This window comes from Lithobates pipiens, unplaced genomic scaffold, assembly GCF_037356315.1.
Source record: "Lithobates pipiens isolate NorthernLeopardFrog02 unplaced genomic scaffold, aLitPip1_a1.2 Scaffold_8, whole genome shotgun sequence".
NCBI lineage: Eukaryota > Metazoa > Chordata > Amphibia > Anura > Ranidae > Lithobates > Lithobates pipiens.
Window position 1 is genome coordinate 483,139,306 of NW_027507903.1, and position 24,408 is coordinate 483,163,713.

At 41.6% G+C, this 24,408-nt stretch overlaps 2 protein-coding genes across 7 annotated transcripts in view; one reads left to right on the forward strand and one right to left on the reverse strand.

Annotated features, from left to right (window-relative positions):
* CACNA2D4 (calcium voltage-gated channel auxiliary subunit alpha2delta 4) overlaps nt 1–24,408 on the forward strand; it is a 398,531-nt gene that overhangs the window by 243,741 nt on the left and 130,382 nt on the right. The window lies entirely within an intron of this gene.
* The window catches only part of LRTM2 (leucine rich repeat transmembrane protein 2), a 108,685-nt gene that overhangs the window by 32,655 nt on the left and 51,622 nt on the right, over nt 1–24,408 (reverse strand). For both annotated transcript variants that reach the window (XM_077468883.1, XM_077468885.1), the window contains exon 2: nt 12,721–12,847. In XM_077468883.1, coding sequence (XP_077325009.1) covers nt 12,721–12,769 — 49 coding nt within the window. In that variant the 5' untranslated portion in view covers nt 12,770–12,847. The remainder of the gene's footprint in view (nt 1–12,720; nt 12,848–24,408) is intronic.

A 24,408-nucleotide genomic window follows, 5' to 3' on the forward strand; every position in this document is an offset into this window, starting at 1 on the left:
CTGCCACCTGCAATTGCTCCACAGAGAACAAGACTGAGGATCTGTAAATGTGTGTCCACACCCCAGACAACGTCACCGTATGACGAAACGCGTGTCGGGTGGTCTAGACGTGCTGACGCAATTACGTTGACCTTCTGAGCGAATGGGCGCTCGCATGCCGGCCGGCATTCATGCTTTTTTACTGATATGTTTGTGAGTATATTTAGTTTATTTAAATAAAATTGTCCGCCTGTTTTACGCTATGGGAAGCCTTTGTTGTGTTTTTTGAGTTACCATCTAAACAATTAACTGCCTATATGAAAACCTCTGTGATCCCCCCGGAATAAGCTCTACAATAAGCCTGTCAGGATTGGTGCAGTTCGGGTGATCTTATATATTTAGTGAGCGTTTACATACCCCAATCTGGTAAGCGTGCATTCTCACTGATGAGTCACGTTTTTTGGCTTGGTGAAGGTGGACCGCACGATTGATTGGCACCCTCTTAACTACTTAAGGATCGCCTCATGCCGATGTACGTCGGCAGAATGGCACGGCTGGGCACAATCACGTAGATGTACGTGATTCTTTAAGTGCCCAGCTGTGGGTCCTGTGCTCTGTGACCGTGGCCGCGGGACCAGCGGACCCAATCGCCGCTGGTGTCCCGCGATCGGGTCACAAAACTGAAGAACGAGGAGAGGTCTGTGTAAACAAACCTCTCCCCGTGCTTCCCTGTGTGGCTGTCACGATCGTCTCTTCCCTTTTATAGGGAAGGACGATCAGTGACGTCACATGCCAGGCCACGCCCCCCTACGATAAAAAAATACACATAACGTCATACATAACACTACACTGCCCCCTAGTGGTTAACTCCTTCACTGCCGGTGCCATTTACACAGGAATCAATGCATTTAAATAGCATTGATTTCTGTATATCTGACAATGGTCCCAAAAATGTCCGATGTGTCCGCCATAATGTCGCAGTCACAATAAAAATCGCTGATCGCCGCCATTACTAGTAAAAAAAAAATATTAACAAAAATGCTCTAAAACGATCCCCTATTTTGTGCAAACCAATCAATAATCGCTAATTGCAATTTTTTTTACCAAAAGTATGTAAATGTTTTTTTATATATTTTTTGGGGATATTTATTATAGCAAAAAATATTGAATTTTTTTCAAAATTGCCGCTCTATTTTTGTTTATAGCGCAAAAAATAAAAACCGCAGAGGTGGTCAAATACCACCAAAAGAAAGCTCTATTTGTGGGAAAAAAAGGACACCAATTTTGTTTGGGAGCCACGTCGCACGACCACGCAATTGTCAGTTAAAGCGACGCAGTACCGAATCGCAAAAAGGGGCTTGGTCCTTTGGCTGCAAATTGGTCCGGGGCTTAAGTGGTTAAAGAGATATCCCTTTCATTACAAAGACTTTGCTTGGACTTTTTTTCCATTGGTTGTGGGTTTACTGGTTCACTTTTTTTATACTTTTTATATAATTTTTCATTTATTTAATTAATTTGTCACTGGGATTTCATTAATTTATTTATAATTAACTAATCACTGTATTTATTATATATATATATATATATATATATTTGTAATTAATCACTGTAATTATTATATTTATATTTCCATATATTTTTTATTTATTTATTTAAATAATTATTTATCCACTTATAAGTATATAGCTATGATTGTTTATGAATTTATCTAGGTGTATTGTGATTTATGAATTTGATATTATTAGGTTTCACTTAATTAATTGAAATTATTTGATTATTTTCTTTTTTTTGTTTATATCTGGTCCATAAATAGTGACAATATCAGTGGGTCATATAGAGTGGGGTAGGTAACGCAGCCACATTTATTTTTATATGATCTGTCAATGTAAACAAACCCCATTCTGACAGGGGAGTAGAGAGTGATCGTCTGTTCCTAGTGATCAGGAACAGCGATCTCTCTCCTCAGTCCACAGTTAGTAACACCTCCCCGGGAACACATTTAACCCCTTGATCACCACTAGTGTTAACCCCTTCCCTGCCAGTGTAATTTATGCAGCAATCAGTGCATTTGTATAGCACTGATCGCTTTATAAATCTCAGTGCTCCCAAAAGAGTGTCAAAAGTGTCCAATCTGTCCGCCGCAATGTCGCAGTCCTGCTAAAAATCGCTGATCATCTCCATTACTAGTAAAAAAATAATAATAATATTAATAAAAATGCCATAAATCTATCCTATATTTTGTAGACGCTATAACTTTTACGCTAACCAATCGATATACGCTTATTGTGATTTTTTTTTTTTTTTTACCAAAAATATGTAGAAGAATACATATTGGCCTAAACTGATGAATACTTTTTTTTGGATATTTATTAAAGCAAAAAGTAAAAAAAAATTTATATATATATATATATTTTTTTTTTTTTAAATTGTCAGTCTTTTTGTTTATAGCGCAAAAAATAAAAAACGCAGAAAAGAAAGAGAGCTCTATTTGTGGGAAAAAAAGGCCATCAATTTTGTTTGGGTACATCTTCGTACGACCGTGCCATTGTTAGTTAAAGCAACGCAGTGCCATATTGCAAAAAACGGCCTTGTCATTAAGAGGGAAAATCTTCCAGTTCTTAAGTGGTTAAAATCCTCCTACATAATTGGTGCCTGTTTACCCTCTCTTCTCTACAGCCTTCTAAAACACAGAGATCAAAGGCTATTCCTGAGCTCCAGCAGGCAAGGGGCAGGGATCTGACATCACACACTGCACAACATAGAGAGGAGAGCTGATTGTAATCTGACTCCTGAGTGGAGGGAAAGTTCACATCCCCCTCTGCACAGTTTCATAGGGAAACAGAGGTTGTCAGAGGGGCCATCTGGTGTCCGCATCACCTTTCAGAAGAGTCATGCAGATAGCAGAAGAATGACAGAGGAGACAGAAATCACACTAGGGGCTTTGGATTGAGGCAAATATACAGTATAGAAGAATATACTTTGTTCATTAGTAATTTTTAGATGTTTACACCTGCTTTAAAATATAACTAAAGGCAAAACTTTTTGAGTAGAGAGGGATTAGAACACTTGTCAGTTTTTTATTGCTGTCTGTGCCCCCGTTAGGGAAAATTACCCTCTCTATTTGTCTTGTTTACTATTATCATTGAAAGTGAAAGTAAAATAAAATCCCACATTTTGGGTTGTCCCCAGAAAAGTAATAGAGAGGAAATCTTCCAAAGCTGACACTAGTTCTAAAGAATTCCCTTAATTTGTAGGGATTTCCTCTCACTTCCCATTTGGCTATGGGACAGGAGGCAAAAGGGAAATCTCTGCAATGGGACACCAATGGGGAAAAAAAAAAATCTGACCGCAGTTATAACACTCCCTTGCGCTATCCAAAATGAAAAAAAAATTGCCTATAGTTCTACTTTGACCACTTGTGGACCACCCGCCATCATTGTACATCAGCTGTTTGATGTTAAATACCGGGGTTATGGCAGCAGATAGCTGCCATAACCCTGGTATCTTTTTAAACAGTGGGCGGTCGGCTTTAAGATAAAAGTGATTTCTGTGGCAGCTTTGACATGAGATCATTTTTATCAGGGGTAGGAGAGGGCCCCCTCCCGCTGCTCCTCGGGGGTCTCTGCCGCTTACTGGAGCCGTTGGTAGCAGCGGAGATGATCGGGTCCTTTCCTCCTAGAGACATGGATTCGGGTGAGGGAAAGATGGCCCCCACTCGGCTCCATACCATTGGATGACGGAAGCGACATCAAACGTCACTTCCACCCAATGGTCTTAAAGGGGAAATTTTTTTCTTATTGAAAAAAAAACAAAAACTTTTTTTTATTGCATTTAAAGCGGGACTGTACTGGGGAAAAAATATTAAAAGCCAGCAGCTATAAATACTACAGCTGCTGACTTTTAATAAATGGACACTCACCTGTCCCGGGGTCCAGCGATGCTGGCAGCCGAGGCCGATCGATCGCTCGGCTCTCGGCTGCTGCCGCCACCATTCTAGGTGAGGGAATCAGGAAGGGAAGCGAATCGGCTTCACTTCCCGGTTCCCTACTGCGCATGCGCGAGTCGCGCAGCGCAATAGGAATTGTCCGCGCTGTCTCTGGGACCCGTGTGTGTCCCCGCAGACAGCGCGGCAGGACAGGAAGAGGCATAGACTCCCACGGGAGTCTATGCCCGGAAGTGGGTGTAAATACCTGTCTTTGACAGGTATCTCCACCCCCCTCTCCCCTGAAAGGTGCCAATTGTGACACCGGAGGGGGGGAGGGTTCCGATCAGCGGAAGTTCCACTTTAGGGTGGAACCCCGCTTTAAGTGTGAATGTCATATCTGAGGTCTCTTTGACCCTAGATCTTACATTAAAGAGGTCCTGTCATGCTTTTTTTCTATTACAATGGATGCTTAAAAATGTTTTAAACGGATAGTGGAAAAATAAAAAGTAAAATAAATAATAAAAAAATAATTAAAGCGCCTGTCCCACCGAGCTCGCTCGCAGAAGTGAACAAATACGTAAGTCGTGCCCACATCTGAAAACGGTGTTGAAACCACACACGTGAGGTATTGCTGAGATCGTTAGATCCCTTTGTGTCCCCCTTTGTGAATGATTTATAAATATAAATGCTGTAAATACCTCATTTAGGAGCCAGATTGCGATCACATGACCAGTCGGCTCTCTCCTTCTCTCCTCCTCCCCTCCAGACTGACATCAGCAGAGGAATCTCAGTCCCGCCCACTGCATCTCTCAGAAAAGCAGGAAAGGAGAAAGCTGACCAGTCATGTGATTGCAATGTCGGCAGTGAAATTAGGTATTTGCAGCATTTATTTTTATAAATCACACACAGAGGGGGACACTACAATAGGAGACAGTGCTGATGGGGTATACAGGTTAGAGTGGCTTAATAACCACTTTAACTTTTGAAGGGGATACGTTGTTGCAGCTGCTTATGATCTGTTTCTATAGTAATTACAAAAGTGCAGTGCAGAAACTATAATGTATGGCTCCAGGCCTTACAACATTAAACCAACAGGTCTATAGGAAAAAAAAATCATCCTTGTTCTCAGTCCTGGTCTGCAGTCATGTTGCCCTCTATACTGTTCAATGTAGACTTCAGGCAGACTGGGTCTAAATCCGAAGCCTCAGTCTTGAAGCATGCAGCAAATACAGGTTGATGGAAAATTTTAAGTTATTATCTCTTTAGCATCAGCACACAGCCAGGCTACTACCCTGTTCAGCAATGGAATCCCCCCATTTTATACTCGTGACAACTCTGTTAGAAAAGTTATACATTTTAAAAGTGCAACAGTACCTTAGGAGCTAAACCACAAAGGCCATTTTAATCTCAACTGATGTTAATCAATCTCGTTGATTTTAAGGAGTTAAACCTCTGTTGCCTGTGATTGGAATCGCTAGGGCAGCCTAGCCCAGCATTGCCCTGAGGCCACAGATTGCACAACTTTTATACACAGAGGCTTCCAGGTTCTTGGCTGTGAATTCTCTATTTAGCTTCAAAGTGTCTGCAACGAGACGTATGAATCTTTGATTAGATAAACGATCGGCTGTTTCTCTTTGCGCTTTGTCTTCCCTCTAGGGCATTGATAAATGTATCTGACTTGAGAGAGACAGATACAGAGAGGAAACCAATTCCAATAACCGTTAACAACATTGTATCCATCACAGAGCAAATTTTGTTGGCCTGATCAGTTCATGTCTGTAGCGTGTCTTGGTTGTGTGTACCAATACTGCAGCTTGCCAATTCAGTAGGAACGAATAGGAAAACATGAGCCTCATGCTATAACGTCATAATATAGATAAATTGTACATCTTTATGCTGCACTTAAGATCGTAACCAGTGGCAGTGCGTCCATAAGGGTGAACGGGCGCAAGTCCCTCTATCACCAATAGATAGATTCATGCATTGCATGGATCTATCCATGGCTGCTGCTTACACCCCCTATTCAGGCACCCGGCCCTTTTTCAGGCACTGGGCACCTGAATTACAGCAGCAGGGGGTGTTTTTGAAGTATCTGATTAGAGCCATAGGTTCTAATAGGCGTCAAAAAAGGTAAACAGTGAGTGCCATGCTTGGGGCTCACAGTTCACCCAGCTGTGTTAGAAAAGCAAAAGAATATTAGCTTTCCTAACACTGAACTGCCTCTCCGCCAATCAGGTGCTCGAGTCTGTTACCCGTCACCTGCTGCCCCACCAAGACAGGGAAAGTGCCGGGCAGACAGAGGGCGGGGGGGAGGCACAGTGGTAGCATTTGATGGGGCACAGTGGCAGCGTTTGATGCCACAGTGGCAGAATTTGATGGCAAAGTGGCTGCGTTTGATGGGCACAGTGGCTGCGTTTGATGGGCACAGTGGCTGCGTTTGATGGGCACAGTGGCTGCGTTTGATGGGTATAGTGATGCTGCAATTGATGGGTTTTTTTTCCAGAATTTTTTGTTTGCACCCCCCCCTCCCCCCCAAAATTTTGAGCACCGGCCACCACTGATCGAAAAGTGGAAGCGTTTGATGGGCGCAGTGGCTGCGTTTGGGCACAGTGGCTGCGTTTGTTGATACAGTGGCTGCATTTTATGGGCACAGTGGTGACAATTGATGGGCACAGTGGCTGCGTTTGATGGTACAGTGGCTGTGTTTGATGGGCACAGTGAGGCTGCAATTGATGGGTTTTTTTTCAGAATTTTTCAATTTGTTTGCGCCCCCCCCCCCCCCCAAAAAAATTTTGAGCACCAGCCGCCACTGATCATAACTACACGTGCAGATATCTGTACAACTGCTATGAGACCCAAGGCTGGGGGGGGGCGGGTCTTATGTATAGTGCTGCTTTCGGAAGTTCAAGAGTTGTGTGGACAATGTAGTAACTCATTCAGATTCCTTGGCTACAACGTGCCGGTGTTCAATTGATCTGTTCAAGGAAAAAATCCATCACATCCCTTAGCGAAAGCACCTCACATTACACACATAAACACTAGTTAGACACACCTTCCCAGCTAGTGTCATTAGTACAGTGAGAGTGCATATTTTTTAGCACTGATCACTGCATTAGTTCGCCGGTTCCCACAAAGTGTCAGTTAGTGTCACATTGTCCACCACACTATCACAGTCCCACTATAAGCCCTGGTTCACTTTGATGCTACTTTGAAATCATGCTACTTCACTTGAGCATGATTTCAAAGTTTCAGGTCAGTACGATTTCAGGTGTCCACCACACTATCACAGTCCCACTATAAGCCCTGGTTCACTTTGATGCTACTTTGAAATCATGCTACTTCACTTGAGCATGATTTCAAAGTTTCAGGTCAGTACGATTTCAGGTGCTACTTGGCTGACATCTGTGCCACTTCATGCACAGATGTCTATGCAAGTTGTACCTGAAATCAGAAAAATTGCACAGGAACCTTTTTTTATTTGGTTCAGCAACGCAAAGTCAGAGTCGCACTTGAACGGTTCCATTGCCGACTATAGGGTGCGCTTTATCGTGTGATTTGGAACTGTCAAATCGTATGACAAGTTGCATCAGTGTGAACGAGGGCTTAGTCGCTGATCGCCACCATAACTAGCATAAATAAAATAAATAAATAAAAATTCCAGTATATATATATATATATATATATATATATATATATATATATATATATATATATATACTATAGTTTGTAGACGCTATAACTTTCGTGCAAACCAATCAATATGCGCTCATTGGGATTTTTTAACCAAAAATATGTAGCAGAATACATATTGGCCTACATTTATGAAGAAATTCAATTAAAAAATTTTTTTTATTTTTTTTGCGTTTATAGCACAAAAAAACGCAGTGGTGACCAAATATCACCAAAAGAAAGCTCTATTTGTGGGGATGACTGTGCAATTGTCAGTTAAAGTAATGCAGCGCCGTATAGCACAAAAAGGCCATGTCATGAAGGAAGGTAAATCTTCCGGAGGTCAAGTGGTTAAATATATTATCATCTACATATGATACGTGATACGTATTATCATCTACAGTAGATAACATCAAAAGATTCTGAGAATTTGGAGAAATTCTTTGTGTGCAAGGGACAAAGCCAAAATGCAATATTAGATCAATGCAAGATAAAGCTCTTTCATGCAAAGAAGAAGCCATATCTAAACATGATCCAGAAACGCTGCCCACTTCTCTGGGCCAAAGCTCATTTAAAATGGTTTATTGCAAAATGGAAAACTGTTTTGTGGTCAGACAAGCCAAAATTCATCTGGAAAGGCACCATCAATGCTGAAAGATATATCCAGAATAATAGCAGCATATTCTTCCAACCAGACGTCTTTTTCAGGGAAGGCCTTGCAAATATCAGCAGGACAATGGTAAACCACATAGTGCATCTTATGCCCCGTACACACGATCCGAAAATCGTACGGAAAATACCGCTTTTGAAGCATTCGTACGATAATCGGATCGTTAGTACAGAGCTTTCGAGAGCCGATTAGGACAGTTCATCCGATATTATTCTATCGGACATGCACGGAAAAATTTTTCGTACGTTGCCAGATCGTACGATTTTCGTTTAATCAGTACAGCTATCGTTCAAAAATGCAATACAAATGCATTACAACACATGACATCACTACCGAATTTTTTTTCTGACGTGCGGGAATTTTCGTGACTTTAGTAAACTCATCAGATTCGATCTGAGATTAGCATGCAATAAAAAACGGACGATCATTCGTCCGATAATCTCATCGTGTGTATGGGGCATAAGGTACTTAACTGGCCTGCCTGCAATCCAAACCTTTCACCAATTGAAACTATTTGGAACATCAATCTTGAAACAAAATATGCAACAAAGAAAACCCACGACTGCTGATAAGTTATCATTTTTTTGAGAGTTATGATTTTATATCAAGCAAGAATGGGGCAACTTCCCCCTCTCAAAACTACAGCAACTGGCCTCCTCAGCTCCCAGACATTTATAGAGTGTTGATAAAAGTAGTTGGGAAGCTACACTGTAGTAGACATGGCCCTGTGCCAACTTTTTGAGACAGGTTGCTGCCATCAATTTCAAAATTACCTTATTTTTTTCTTAAAATGGTACATTTTCTCAGTTTAGGACCCCTTTCACACTCATAGTGCGACCACGTTAGCGGTAAAGCGCTGTTTGTTTTAGTGACAATTTACTGTTGTTTTTAGCTGTGCTTTTCGGCCGCTAGTGGGGCGCTTTTAACCCCCACTAGTGGCCCAAGAAAGAGTTAAATATGCCCAAAAAGTGCCGCTGCCGAATCCCCTGCAAAGCGCTGATTTCAATGTCCAGGGGTGGTGTATACACTGCTCCAAAGATGCTGCTTGCAGGACTTTTTCTAACGACCTGCAAGTGCACCACTCCAGTGTGAAAGCACTCTGGCTTTCACACTGGGGCTGCAGGGGAGGCATTTTACAGGCGCTATTTTTAGCCCTTTAACGCCTGAAAAACGCCTCCAGTGTGAAAGGGGCCAATATCTTTGATATGTTTTCCATTTTCTACTGTAAATAAAATATGGGTTTTTGAGATTTGCAAATCATTGTATTCTCTTTTATGTAGATTTTAGACAGCGTCCCAACTTTTTTAGAACTGGGGTTGTATATCTTATACAAGATCTCCTAAAACAATATGCAAATGAATAAATAATATCATACAGTGCCACATTAAGTGATTCTGAAGAATATAATAACTTGTGAATTTCCAAGCTATTTAGTAAAAGTGATTCTAAAGCCTAATGCATTCCTTGCATTAAGGTTAAAAAATGTTTAGGCATCAGCATCCTCCCTTAAAATAAAATAAAAAAAATCCTTTACAATGGCTTTAAGGCAATGGTAATAGTCTTGCTCAGGTGGATAAATAAAGATTAACAGGAGAGTGTGAATACCTTTCCTGGAGAACATGTTGCTCCAGGCTCCCTGTGGTCACATGGCTAAAAATCTAGCCCTTTGGTTACACGCTTTCTGTGAGCAAGGGAAATGTTCCAGGCTGAACTCTAATGCCGCGTACACACGATCGGACTTTCCGGCAAAAAAGGGTACGACAGTCTTCCCGATGGAGTTACGACGGACCTCAAACGAACGGACTTGCGGACACACGAACGGACTAAAGTCAGTTCGAAAGTCCATTCGTTTTGAATGTGATGACGTACAACAAGACTAGAAAAGGAAGTTCAATAGCCAGTAGCCAATAGCTGCCCATGTGTCGTAGCATACAGACGAACGGTTTTCCCGATAGGAATTGAGTCCGTCGGACAGATTTGAAATGTTCTATTTCTAGGTCCGTCTGAATTTTTTTAAGAAAAGCGATCGGACTATCCCACACACGATCGGAATATCCGACGGACCTATTCTGCCGGAAAGTCCAGTCATGTGTACGCGGCATAATTCTTCATTTTAGCAGGTAACACCATTTTTTAGTCCTGCGATATGCATTCAAAAGGTCCCATACCTACACTTTCTAGGTGAAAGCTAATTATTGCAGCTCTTCCATTATTTTTTTTCAGTTATCGTTTAAATGTTAACATAATTGATCTGGAAAAGTTGTTCCTTTTTTCTTGGTGTTCAAGGGCATCTGGCAATCTAACAGATAACATTTACTTAATTAAAGACAGATTAAATAAAAAATAAATCTTGCTGCAGATATTTCGTTTTGATCAGACTCACCCATTGCCACTTTGTTTTCTGCTAGTAGCTACCTTGAGGCCTGATTCACACCTATGCATTTTTAGTGCTTTTTGCATTTTGCAGATTTGCACTACAGTTCATTTAAAGTGGTTGTAAAAAAAAAAAAAAAAACAACCTGCAAGACAAAGGCATAATGAGCTAGTATGCATCACTTACCTTAGAACAATGCTTTTGCAGCTGTCCCCATACACTGCTGTGATGGGCGACATGTCTCCGGAATGTTACTTCCGGGTTTGCAGGCGCTGTGATTGGCCAGAGCTGGGATATCAAATGCGTGGGACTCACCGGTCATGGCATAGAAGCTGAAGAAATGGTGTGTACAAACTGTTTCTTCAGTGCACATGTGCCTATGACGTCAGCACATGCGTATACAGTGAATATCTCCTAAACTGTGCACGGTACCTACAGGTAAGCCTTATTATAGGCTTACCTGTAGGCAAAAGTGGTTGTAAAGGGTTTACAACAACTTTAGCATGGTTTCCTACGGAACACGTTCTGTAGTCCAAATCAGCGAAATGCAAAAAACACTAAAAATGCATAGATGTGAATCAGGCCTAAAAATGGGTGTACCTGAGGTCACATTGCTGGACGCCCCGTCTCTCATTAATGTCTTGTTGCACCAGAATAACAAGTTCTCACATATTTTTCTTTAAAGTAAACAGTGCATGACACATTTTTCTTTTAAAGTGAGTATTTATGTTGTTGTTTGTAGGATGTTTTCATGCTTAACTGGTTACTAATAAGTTGCATGTCAATAAGAACCTTTATTAGGAAAAATGGAAGTAACACTGGAGAACATGAATCTGTTTCTCAGCTGTAATTAACTGGTAACTGGTGGTGAGAGAATGAACAGACATGTAATAAGTATGTCGTAGTCTCTGCAATAGCATAATACCCAACCAATAAGTTTTCAGTTAAATCCCAAATTCACTTTCACTTTAAATCAACTAACTACATTTCAGGTTCATCAAAATTAAAGGTATTCAATGTATTTGGAAAGCAGCCACAGCATGTGTAAAGAAGCCATCATTCTCCATTCAAGGAACCTTGCTCTTTGGGTGGAAGCAGTGGCCTTTCTGCACAGGTCTGATACGCCCCCTGCTGAGTCAGAGCTAGAGTTTTCCAGTTAGCAGGGAAATAAGTTTTGTTAATGGCAGAACTATACAGGTTTGACTTTTTAGTGGCGTGTGGGAGAGACTACTGGTTTCATACAGGTGGCAAGGGTCTTTCTCTGCAGTGTGCTGGCAGGGGTCAGGCTTTTCGGGCTTATCATGTGGCTGCTTTCTGAAGAAAAAAAAACTGAAAGTTCATTTGGACTTGAATGTAATGCTTTCATAAGGGAAATGTGCAGCTGTCGTTGTCATTTCTCCTTCTGAAAATGCTACATGGTATGACACAGGACAAAGGTGCGCAGTATTCAAAGCTGCAGACCACAATAACAGCAGAAAACTGTTGGCGCTTTATAAATCCTGTATTATAATAATGGGCACAGTAGTATGCAGACCCAAGAGCTCAGCACAGGGATGGTGAGAGCCCCTCATAGTGGGCACAGTAGGTGTTGAGATCTGAGAACTTGGTACAAGGATGGTGGCAGCCCCTCCAAATGGGTACAGTAGGTGTGCAAACCTAGGAACTTAGCGCAGGGAAGTGGAAAACCCTCATAGCGGCTGTGACAGGTGTGCAGACACAGAGACTCCACACTCGTTAACTGTCATCTACCACAGCACTGAACTGTCATTGGTGGAATGCCTAGTTATGTTTGTAATTATTATAAATTGCATTGTACTCAGACAAGAGACACATACTCAGCATGAACTCCTGCCGAAAGTACCAGCAACTTCTGATGAGACAATTTTAAAATGATTTTAAAGAACTTTCCAATCTGCTGACAATTGTACAGGAGTGTTTGTTGCTGTGCAATTAAAACTGCACAGAAATATTTAGGAGTATCATAATAAGTGAGGAACTCGTGTTACTCCTGTTTCCTTCATCTCTAGCAAGAACTAAAACAAATTATGAGAGTAACAAGCAACAATGTATCGACTTTGAGATTGCAGATACTCTTTTACTTACGGGATCCCTGCGCCCATCCAGAGGAAAAGTGCCAGCTTGGCTCCCGCATCCTGCTGTCACGCACTCTGATCGCTGGGCGTCTCCACTTCACATTGGTTAGTCTGCGGTGGACACTGCTGGCTGGAGTCTGATGGGATAGATGCAATAAACATAGTCAGTGTATGGGGACACAGTACGAGGAACTGTCAGTGCATACTCAACCCAACCCTGTCCTCCTGTCTGCTCCACCCTCTGCACGCCATTTATTGTCTCTCACTCGGTCAGTGTCACGTTTCTGGTTCTTTGTACTTGGATTGCACTTTGCGTGTACATTACATGCAATGTTTCCGATACTGCACTTTGTTCTATGTCTGCTTTATTGGATCATGTTACAGAGGCCAACATATTGACAGCTGTGCATTTTTTTAAGTATAATATTTATTTTGATCTTAGAGCATATCTAAACCTAAGGACAAAAATATAATATATCACTACTTTCCAGTCTTTGGATGTGGTGGCTGCTATAGTTTTCTTTTTTTCCAGGCTAAGTACCGAAAAATATAAATTGATCCTGCCAGAAATCCAATGTCCTCCTAAATTCCTGTGCACTGAACTTAATTTTTTTTATCAGCATTCACAGCTATCTTCTGTCATCTACAAACACCTCCCCTCTATGTATTGGAGATGGGGGTGGGTGGGTTGTAGTCCAGATAAGGGGAGCAGCCTACAGTGACAATGCTTCTCCTCCATAGATACAGTTACTCTATCCTGTGTTACTAGCAGGAAAATATAAAGGGGACAAAAATAACAAAGAGCAAAGAAAATGAATGCAGCCACCATATTTAAGAACCCAAAAAAGCTGCAATATAAATTTTTTATAATATACTATTTACATTTTGTTTTGCATTGTAGATACTTTAATTGTTAACTGCAGTCCTTTGATTTATATTTTTCTGACTGCCTTCCTAAGAAAAAAAAATACTTGCCATTCGATGCAATCATACTTGCTCATCGCATGTGGTCTAAAAAAACAGTGGCACCACATTGAGGTCATGAAATACAGTAAGGCTACTTTCACACTGAGGCGCTTTACAGACGCCATAACGCTAAAAATATATCCTGTAAAGCGCCTCTCCTGTCACTCCAGTGTGAAAGCCCGAGTGCTTTTACACTGGAGTGGTGTGCTGGCAGGACGCTAAAAATGGTCAAGCAAGCAGCATCTTTGAGGCGCTTTAGGAGCGGTGCATACATTGAAATCAATGGGCAGCTCCGCCAAAGCGCGCACTTTTAAGCCTTTTTTGGCTATTAGTGGGGGTTAAAAGCACCATACTAGCGGGTGAAAATAGTGCAGCAAAAACTACCTAAACTAATCGGCGCTTTACTGCCGACACCCTTCCATCCCAGTGTGAAAGTGCCCTAATTATGTCACTAATACTGGTTTTGATTGGGTTGCAGCATGTTTGGATTGATGGAGAGCTATGTCTAAATATGGAACCTTCAAAGAGAAGTTTTTTTTCAAAAATCATACTTACCTAGGTGAATGCTGCATCGGTCCCCCACTGGCTCTAAGACTGAGAGCTGAACGATCAAAGATCACTCGGTTCTCAGAGCTCCATGAGCAGAGAGCTGGGGACTGCTCTCTAGTTCAGGGCTCACTGGAGTGCTGGGCTGTGGAGGAGTCTGAAGCGGCCAGCTTAGGCTCTTAGCCACTTGCTGAAAGGCTGACGTTCTAGGGTTGTGGGCAGATCCTGACCATATTGTTGCAATCTTTTTCCAGCCTGGACTGACTCTGTGACATCAGCCGACAGCAGGCTTCAGTCCACTGTCTGCTGAAAATGGGTCAAAGGGGTGCAGGAGCTATGCCTTTTGGCTGTACTTCTCCTTTAAGTAACTTTGTAAGTCTGCATAAATTTCTGAAATATCCAAATATACAGGAACTGTGTCATTTTTTAGAAAAGTGTCACCTGTTATTAGTAAAAAAGAAAATTCCTCCTTGAGCTCCAGTTTGGTGACTTTGCCTAGGCTGAGGTGATGTCATCAGTCTGCTGCAAAGAGGAGCAAGTATTTCCTCAGTCTCCTCTACCCAGTAAACAGACTCCAACATTGTACTTTGTAGCAAGTCACAAAGGCTGCATCAGGGACTCATCTATGTCAGACATTTGTGAACGCAGCCAAGAACTGCATCGGCCCCAGGATTTACATGATTGTATCATTTCTGAGCTGGCATCTCAGCCCAGGAAGTAGATGATGGCCCTGGGTGATGCCTTCACAAAGATGCCAACATCTTTCTGGAAATAAAAGCAGGTTAAGGCATTGGCAGGGGGAGTACTGCAATATTAACTTAAAAGTGACACATTACTAGAATGCTGCATTTAACATGAAAACACTAGGGGCATTTTACCCACCGTTTCCAGATTCTTTTTGAGCTGTAATGGAAATTCTAGTTTAAAAAATGTAACATTTTTAAAATGATGTATTTCTTTCAGTTTGGTGGAAAAACTGTTCAGTCCTAGCCACAGGTATATTGACAAAGCTGACTTCTGGAGTTAGTGTATTGCTTCAGTAGGTGCTGCTGTCACTTGCGATGGAGCTGACAGGTTCTCTTTAAGATGTTATGTCATCAGCTTTTTGTGAAAGTCCTCAATCCCCACACAAGATGCTCTAATATAAAAATATGGCTGGCACCACAAATCTGGGATTATCGGATGACTGGCAGGCTGCAAGCAGATTGTGGCAGTCCTCCGGTTTACCCTGTATCTGTCAGTGTGCGGGAGCTTGCTGAACATTTTTCAGATTGCTGGGCAGAACCCAAAATCCTTATACATATTTAAAAGGAAAATCTGCTTTATGATTATGAGAGAAGAAAAAAAATGTTCTCCAAAAACATTCTGCCTACTTAGGTTCCAGTTGATATCTAGACAATGCACACAATGCAATTCCATCAAAAAACCAATGCCTTCTTCCATCTATAAAACGGTATAATGTAGAATCAGTGAAGGTCCTTCTGTAGCTTGTAGTCAGTAAGTTATCGCATGCATGTAGTGTACGTTGTTTTTGTCTAGAGTAAACTTGTCCTTTAGGCTTTTATAAGTGGTTAATACAGAAAATCCTGTGGAGTCCCCCAGGGTTCCAACTTGCCTATTTTTCTGCCCTGTGTTTTCGACCTCTCAACCTTGCAAAATACAGTGCCTTGCAAAAGTATTCATCCCCTTTGGCTTTTTCCCTATTTTGTTACATTACAGCCTTTAGTTTAGTAATGATATGTTATGAATCAGAACACAATGGTCTAAATTGGTGAAGTAAAATTAGAAAAATACATACATAAAACAATTTTTCAGAAATGAAAAACTGATAATTGGCATGTGCGTATGTATTCACCCCCTTTGTTATGAAACCCATAAAAAGCTCTGGTGCAACCAATTACCTTCAGAAGTCACATAATTAGTGAAATAATGGCCACCCGTGTGCAATCTAAGTGTCACGTGATCTGTTATTACATATAGACACCTTTTTGAAAGGCCCCAGAGGCTGCAACACCTAAGCAAGAGGCACCACTAACCAAACACTGCCATGAAGACCAACGAACTCTCCAAACAAGTAAGGGGCAATTTTGTTGAGAAGTACAAGTCAGGGTTAGGTTATAAAAAAATATACAAATCTTTGATGATCCCTAGGAGCACCATCAAATCTATCATAACCACATGGAAAGAACATGGCACAACAGCAAACCTGCCAAGAGATGGCCCTACACCAAAACGAACAGACCGGGTAAGGAGGGCATTACTCAGAGAGGCAGCAAAGAGACCTAAGGTAACCCTGGAGGAGATGCAGAGTTCCACAGCAGAGACTGAAGTATCTGTATTTAGGATGACAATAGGCCTTACGCTCCATAGAGTTGGGCTTTATGACAGAGCGGCCAGAAGAAAGCCATTACTTTCAGCAAAAAATAAAATGGCACGTTTTGAATTTGTGAAAAGGCATGTGGGAGACTCCCAAAATGCTATGTCTGGTGCAAACCCAACACATCACCCAAAGAACACCATCCCCACAGTGAAACATGGTGGTGGCAGCATCATTCTGTGGGGATGTTTTTAAGCAGTCGTGACTGGGAAACTGGTCACAGTTGAGGGAAAGCTGGATGGTGCTAAATACAGGGATATTATTCTTGAGCAAATCCTGTACCAGTCTGTGTGTGATTTAAGGCTAGGATGGAGGTTCACCTTCCAGCAGGACAATGACCCCAAACACACTGCTAAAGCAACACTTGATTGGTTTAAGGGGAAACATGTAAATGTGTTGGAATGGCCTAGTCAAAGCCTAGACCTCAATCCAATAGAAAATCTGTGGTCAGACTTAAAAATTGCTGTTCACAAGCACAAACCATCCAACTTGAAGGAGCTGGAGCAATTTTGCAAGGAGGAATAGGCAGAAATCCCAGTGGTAAGATGTGGCAAGCTCATAGAGACTTATCCAAAGTGACTTGGAGCTGTGATAGCTGCAAAAGGTGGCTTTACAAAGTATTGACTTTAGGGGGGTGAATAGTTATGCATAGTGACGTTTTCTGTTATTTTGCCCTATTTGTTGTTTGCTTCACAATAAAACAAATAAAAAATCTTCCAAGTTGTGGGCATGTCCTGTAAATTAAATGATGCAAATCCTCCAACAATCCATGTTAATTCCAGGTTGGGAGGCAACAAAACACGAAAAATACCAGGGGTGGGGGGGGGGGGGGGGCGAATACTTTAGCTGTTGTTCCGAGAGACCCACAGCATCAGATATGGCATACACACAGCAATTACTGTGGTAGTGAGACATACCCCTCAGCCAGCATTCAGGGGCAGTCATGGGGCAGGAAAATGCCAATGTGAAACAGGAAGTATATCCATCTATGTCCCCCAGTTAAAACAGCCATATTTTCAGATATACAGTATTAATAATTAAGAATAAAACTAGAAATTTTGACTTCACCAAAATGCATTGGTGTCAATAGGGAAGGCCAAATGAAAGTGAATTGTAGTAGTTTTTAAGGGTGCAATGGGCTTTAAATGGCTTCTGAGGGTTACAGAGGTTCCTGGGCCTGTTTTTAGCGTTAGGGTTAGTGTTGGATAAGTGTTTGCATTAGGGTTAGTTTTAGGGTTAGTGTTGGGGTTAGGATCAGTATCCACTTCAGGGTTAATGTTATTGTATGTTGCATTTGTGTTATTGTTAGGGCTATGATTAGTGTTAGCATTAGGGCTAATGTTAGCTATAGGTGGGTAAATGTTAGCATCAGAGTGTTAGCCATAGGATTAGTGTCCGTTTTAGGGTTAAAGTTAGCATTTGCATTAGTGTTGTCTTTCGTGTTAGGGTTAGGATTAGTGCTAGCATTAGGGTTCATGTTAGCTATAGGAGGGCTAATGTTAGCATTAGTGTTCGTGTTAGCTATAAGGTTAGTGTTGGGATTAGTGTTAGCAGGTTAGTGGTAACGTTAGCATTATGGTTAGAGTTGGCTTTTGCTTATCAACAAAGCCTTCCTCCACCATATTAGAGCTGATCTGGTGATTACAAGGATTTGTTGGAAGCAAGTATCTATTAGATAAATCAGATCACAACATGAAAAAGCACATTTACCCACTATAGCCAATCACAGTGCCAGCCTTGAATGAAATAAATAGCTGATTGCTCCCTTTGGGTTACTGAACTTTTTGCAGCCTTACATGTGAATAAGCCTGTGCACATGTAAAAGATGCATTTTCCGGTATCTACAGAAAACTGCAGCAGGCAAAATCGGGAAATAATGGTGTCTACCTAAAAACATTATTCTTTCTTACACACGTGCTGAATCCTCATATTTCTCAGATACTTTGGTGGTGAATTTTCTGCACTGGACTCTCTACTTAAAAAAAAAAAAAAATAACGACCACTGCCTTGCTAAAGAAGCTGAGGGCAAAGGTGATGGACTGGCCAAGCATGTCTCCAGACCTAAACCCTATTGAGAATCTGTGGGGCATCCTCAAACAGAAGGTGGAGGAGCGCAAGGTCTCTAATATTCACCAGCTCTGTGAGGTCATCATGGAGGAGTGGAAGAGGACTCCAGTGGCAACCTGTGAAGCTCTGGTGAGCTTCATGCCCAAGAGGGTTAAGGGTGCTGGAAAAAAATGGCACTTTGGGCTCAGTTTGGACATTTTCACTTAGGGGTGTACTCACTTTAGTTGCCAGTGGTTTAGACATTATTGGCTGTGTGTTGAGTTATTTTGAGGGGACAGCAAATTTACACTGTTATACAAGCTGTACACTCACTACTTTACATTGTAACAAAGTATCATTTCTTCAGTGTTGTCAAATGAAAAGATATAATAAAATATTTACAAAAATCTGAGGGGTGTACTCACTTTTGTGAGCTACTATAAATGTTTGGTTGAAAGTTAGCACATTTTTACAGGGGAAGGGAGAGATTTCATGTTAGGATAAATGGGGAAATATATGATCTTTCCCCAGATTACTTGCCCACTTGGGTGCTCACCCAGTCCCATCATTGAGTCCTCTGGGATAATTTTCCTGAATTTTCATCCTCTGTTGCAGCATTGTCACTTCTGTCCCCTCGCCTCCCTTCATCACATTATCATTACTGCTGCACAAGACAGGAAGCAGCTGATTTGAGGTCACAGAGGGACCCGCGTTGGTTTGGGGGCTTGCGGATCGTCAGTGTCCCAGCTACATATGCTGCGGGTCTGACTGCCCCCTCATCCGTCCCCCCCAAGCACAGTGCATCTCACAAGGGCAGAGGTGACCTACATAACACAGGAACCTACAGGCATAGCTCAATGAAACCAATTAGCAATGTACTCACGCACACACAACCCCTACAGAGGCACAGCGGGCAACGGGGGGCTAATGTACTGCAAGCTTCTCTCTGTCACTGTATCCACATCCAGCTCCAGCGAAAGAGATTTATGTATGTGCTCACTGGAAAACAGGAAGGAAGTTTAGGGATTACCGTACAGATCATGCTGTATAGATAAATAGATAGAGTTTTACGCTACAGATTGGACACCACTGGCCAAATTACATAGTAAGTGAAATAAAATGTTATTGTATCTATAAGATGGATGGACAGCACTGTGGCTTAGTACTTAGCACTCCTGCCCTGCAGCACTAGGGTCATCGATTTCAACCCCAGCTATGACACTACCTGCATGAAGTTTGCATGTTCTCCCTATGATGCATGCATTTCCTCCCACACTCCAAAGACATGCTGGTAGGTTAATTGGCCCCTGTGTAAAATTGGTCCTAAGATCTATTCATGAGATCTAGGTACTTTAGATTGCAAGCTCCTTGAGGACAGGAACTGATGTGAATGTACAATATTAACCTCCCTGGCGGTATGATTAGTTCTGATTTTAGGTGCTGAATGCGGTACAATTATTTTGCATGGAAATTTGGCGTTTTATATTGTAGGCCTGTAATTCTTAGGAATAACTCTCTTAAATCTGTTCAAACCAGAGTCTAGCAGACATCCTGGGTATGATAAAGTTTATAATATAATAAATAATAATAAAAATTATTCAATAATGTAATCAAATCCAAAAACACTGAAATTTGCTCATTTGCAGAATTGTCGCTGTCATTAGATTTAGTGTTTGATGACGAATTTCCCCACAAATCGCTATCGCTCAATTCTGCAAATGATTATAATTTATCACTGTTTTCTAGTTGGTCTAAAATCACTTTTGACATAAAGGGACACTTTTTGGTTGCTATGGACAATCTCCAAATTCCAGGCAGAAAAAACAGTATTTATAATATAAAAGTGCATGCAGGACACTGCACAGACCACTAGGGACAAAGGGGGTGTGTAATATTTTTATACAGTACTGTAATCTGTAAGATTCTAGTACTGTGTGTGTTTTGTGTGTTTTAACTTTTTAGAATTTGGTGCCGATCTCCGCTCCCGTGCGCCGTAACGTCGCAGGGAACGGAGCTCGGCGGCACTCGGGCACTGTGTGAATCGAGCGGAGGACAGCTTGATCACACAGCGCGGAGGACATCGCTGGATCCAGGGGACAAGGTAAGTAACTTTTCTCCCTGTATCCAGCGTTGCGATCCCGAGTCTGTCTCGGGGTTACCGCTTATGGTACTGAAATCCCAGCCCGAGCCAGACTCGGGATCACCGCCAGGGAGGTTAATATACAGCCACTCATTGTTGGTGCTATTTAAATACCTGTAATAAAATAATAAATAAAATAGATGATTGATTTATATCTCTAAATTGCGACAGCATGTACTACATGCTTTGACGTATTGCAGTGCCATACGTGATGAATAGCACCCCGATACAATAAAGCAACTCGCATGCATTGTAACACACTTCAACACATGGCAATGTGACATGTCTGATATTTGGAATGTATTTGTGCTTGAAAGCCCATTCAATTCAATGGTCTGCTTTAATGCAATCCATGTTAATGTGTGACATATTGCATGTGCGTTAACAGGGTACAGAAATGTAAATGGGCCCAGATAGATGTGAAGCAGATCAATGTGGGATGGATAGATAGCTAGATAGTTTTGGGATAGAAAATTGTCTGAGATAGATGTGAGGAAGATCAATTAGACAGACAGATAGATAGATAGATAGATAGATAGATAGATAGATAGATAGATAGATAGATAGATAGATAGATAGATAGATAGATAGATAGATAGATAGATAGATATGAGATCATTTTTAGATAGATTGTTTGGGCCCAGATAGATGTGAGGCAGATCAATGTTAGATAGATATGAGACTGTTTTTAGATAGATAGATAGATAGATAGATAGATAGATAGATAGATATGGGACATATTTGAGATACAGTAGATCAATACTGTAATGGAAAAGAGAAAAGTACTGGAAGTCTCTGCAAAACCCATAAGAAGGTGTAAGCCCCCGTACACATGGTCGGACATTCCGACAACCAAATCCGTCGGATTTTGTCCGAAACCGGTGTTGCATACACACGGTCGGACAAAGTTGTCGGAAAATCCGATCGTTCAGAACGTGATGACGTTATTTCGTTTCGACGGGACTACGTTCAGTCTAGTAGATAATAGCTTTGGTCTAGGAATTTGATCTGAGCATGCGTGGCACTTTAGCCGATCGGAATTCTCTACAGACGATCGGATAAAGTCCAATCGGATCATGCTGTCAGAAAATTTTATAGCCCAGCTCTAAAACTTTGTTGGATATTCCAACGGAAACAGTCCGATGGAGCCCACACACGGTCAGATTATCCGACAACACGGTCCGATCGGACATTTTCCATCAGAATGTCCAACCGTGTGTACAAGGGCTTAGACAGCCTTAGCCTGGGCTCCAACCAGGCCATGTCCCCAATGTGTTTCCCTGGAGCTTAGTCATACTCCAGAATGAAAGACTTTGGGGCATGACCGGGTTGGAGCCCAAGCTGAGGCTGTCTTACACTTTTTTACAGGTTTTGCAGAGAGGCGTGACTTCCAGGACTTTTCCATTAGATGTCTAGAGTCGGGACAAGCTCTGTGCTTGTCTGCACTCCAAGCAGTTGCTATAAAAGAAGACCTGGTGGAGCCTTGAGCGGCACCTGTAACTTAAGTTTGGTCCACAGACAGATAGATAGATATGAGATAGCTAGAATCTACCCACACATGGTAAAACATGTTTTGCTACATTACTGCAACACGTGGTAATGTACGAACCGCAATGTAGTGTGTTGTGGGTTTTACTTTGAATGGCACTCCAACGTACCTAAGCAGTGCAGCACAATGCATGTGCTTTTTAGCCCTAAAAAATTATGGGGGTGCTTAACCCACATCAACAGTCTGATTGGGCAATATAGGTTTTATTGAATGAGCCATTTGGATGTACGCTATGTATTTTTCTACCCACAGTAGCTATTTGGAGGCACGTAAATTATTTTACAGGTTTTTACTGCTTTTAATATCCCCAGCCTCACATTCAGATTGTATTTAAAGCAAAGATGTCCACATTAGAAATCTTCCAAAAAAGGTAACAACTCTCTAAAAGGGGGGTTTCTTCTCTCTCTGTAAGGCTGGGTTCATGCTATTGTGAATTGGATGTGGGTTTTACTGCATCCAATTTGCATAGCAGGAAATTCTCCTGCTCTCCATGGGGCTGGTACACAGATCTCTGCAGCGGCTCCGGTGCAAATTGCACAGGAGTCCTCTGGGCCTTTTGGTCTGTTTCAGGTCCGAATTCAGCCAAACATTTGGGGTGAAATTGGACATACACGGTGAAAATATAAACCCCTCAGAGGTTTTAAGCCTTCCTGGTCATCACTTACATAAAAATATTTAAGTTTGCCTTGATATTTCCACTTGCAACTTTTCAAACATGGATTTCCAGCAGCTTGTTGAATAGAAGACTTTATAATACAACTCTATGTATATACACTTCTCCGCAGTATCTTCCAGTATGTGCACACCCACATGTGTACAGCTGTAAGTATATAATTGCTGCGCTCACTCAATAGGTAGGAACAGAAAACATGGCAGGCTTTCGCTAACATGTAACTTGTCGCAGCTGGTGGCAACATTTTACACATACACCACTTAATGAGCTTAAAAAGTAGTTATTTGCTTGGTTACTGAGGGATCTAATCTTCTTATATATATACGGTATGGAGTTTTTTTTGTTTGCCAAAAAAAACATTTATGCAGTAAGCTAGTTAAGTGAAATGCAGCAAAATATAACCGTTGTGTGACCACAGAGGAAGGGAATACAAAACAAAATACCGATTCATTTATACTCCTGTTCATGGTTATCACTTTTTCGCTGTGCTGCAGCAAATTTTTAGATGACAGGACCATAGCCTGTGAACGTTTCATGGTCATTCTTGAGTGTGTGGAAGTTTTAATTTACTTATATTTTGCTTTCACTTCTTCCTCCCTCATCAACATGCTAAAGAAATGTTTCAATTAAACCTTTCCATTTTTATTCCATACCTTATTTCAGGCCCAGTGATGTCATTGTTTGGGTCTCTGTGCTTCTCTACGCAGTGCGGGCAGATCATGGCTATGGGAGGGGGTGGCTGGTAGCAGGGTGTTGTACATAACTTCCTGAAAACATCACACTCGCCCTACCTCATTACTTTTGTCAAGCTGTCAGCCCTTGGTTATTAAAAGGACTAAAATCCAATAAATGAAAGGGTCAGGCATGAGACAGTCAGGCTGTGGAGGAAAGAGCTAAATGATACTATATGTGAAGGGTGCTCAGCAATTCTCCTAATGCCTCTGCCTTTGGGAGTTATGCTTGTAACTGTCAGCCTTGCAATGCCTCTTGGGACTTGTAGTTCTTCAACAGAGGGCCACAGGTTGAACACCTATGCTATATATCCCCCAGCCAGGAAATGAGGTGGGCTCTGTTGACCTGCTATAACTTCTAATGCACATTGTGATGAGCTCACAGTGTGTGGTGGAATCAGAGTAAGCACCTTTAGCACTGGAAAGGAGGCTATACAGATCTGCAAGACTGAAGGAAAAGCTTGGAGTCCTGCTTAAAAAAAATGGGTTTTCCTTTCTCTGCTTTTGAATCATTCTGTACAGCTATTACCTTTTGTACCATCACCCCCTTCCTTTAGAATATAAGCTCTACGAGCAGGGCCCTCCTGTGCCTTCTGTATTGTACTGTACTGTAATTGTACTGTACTATACATTGTAAAGCGCTGCGTAAACTGTTGGCGCTATATAAATC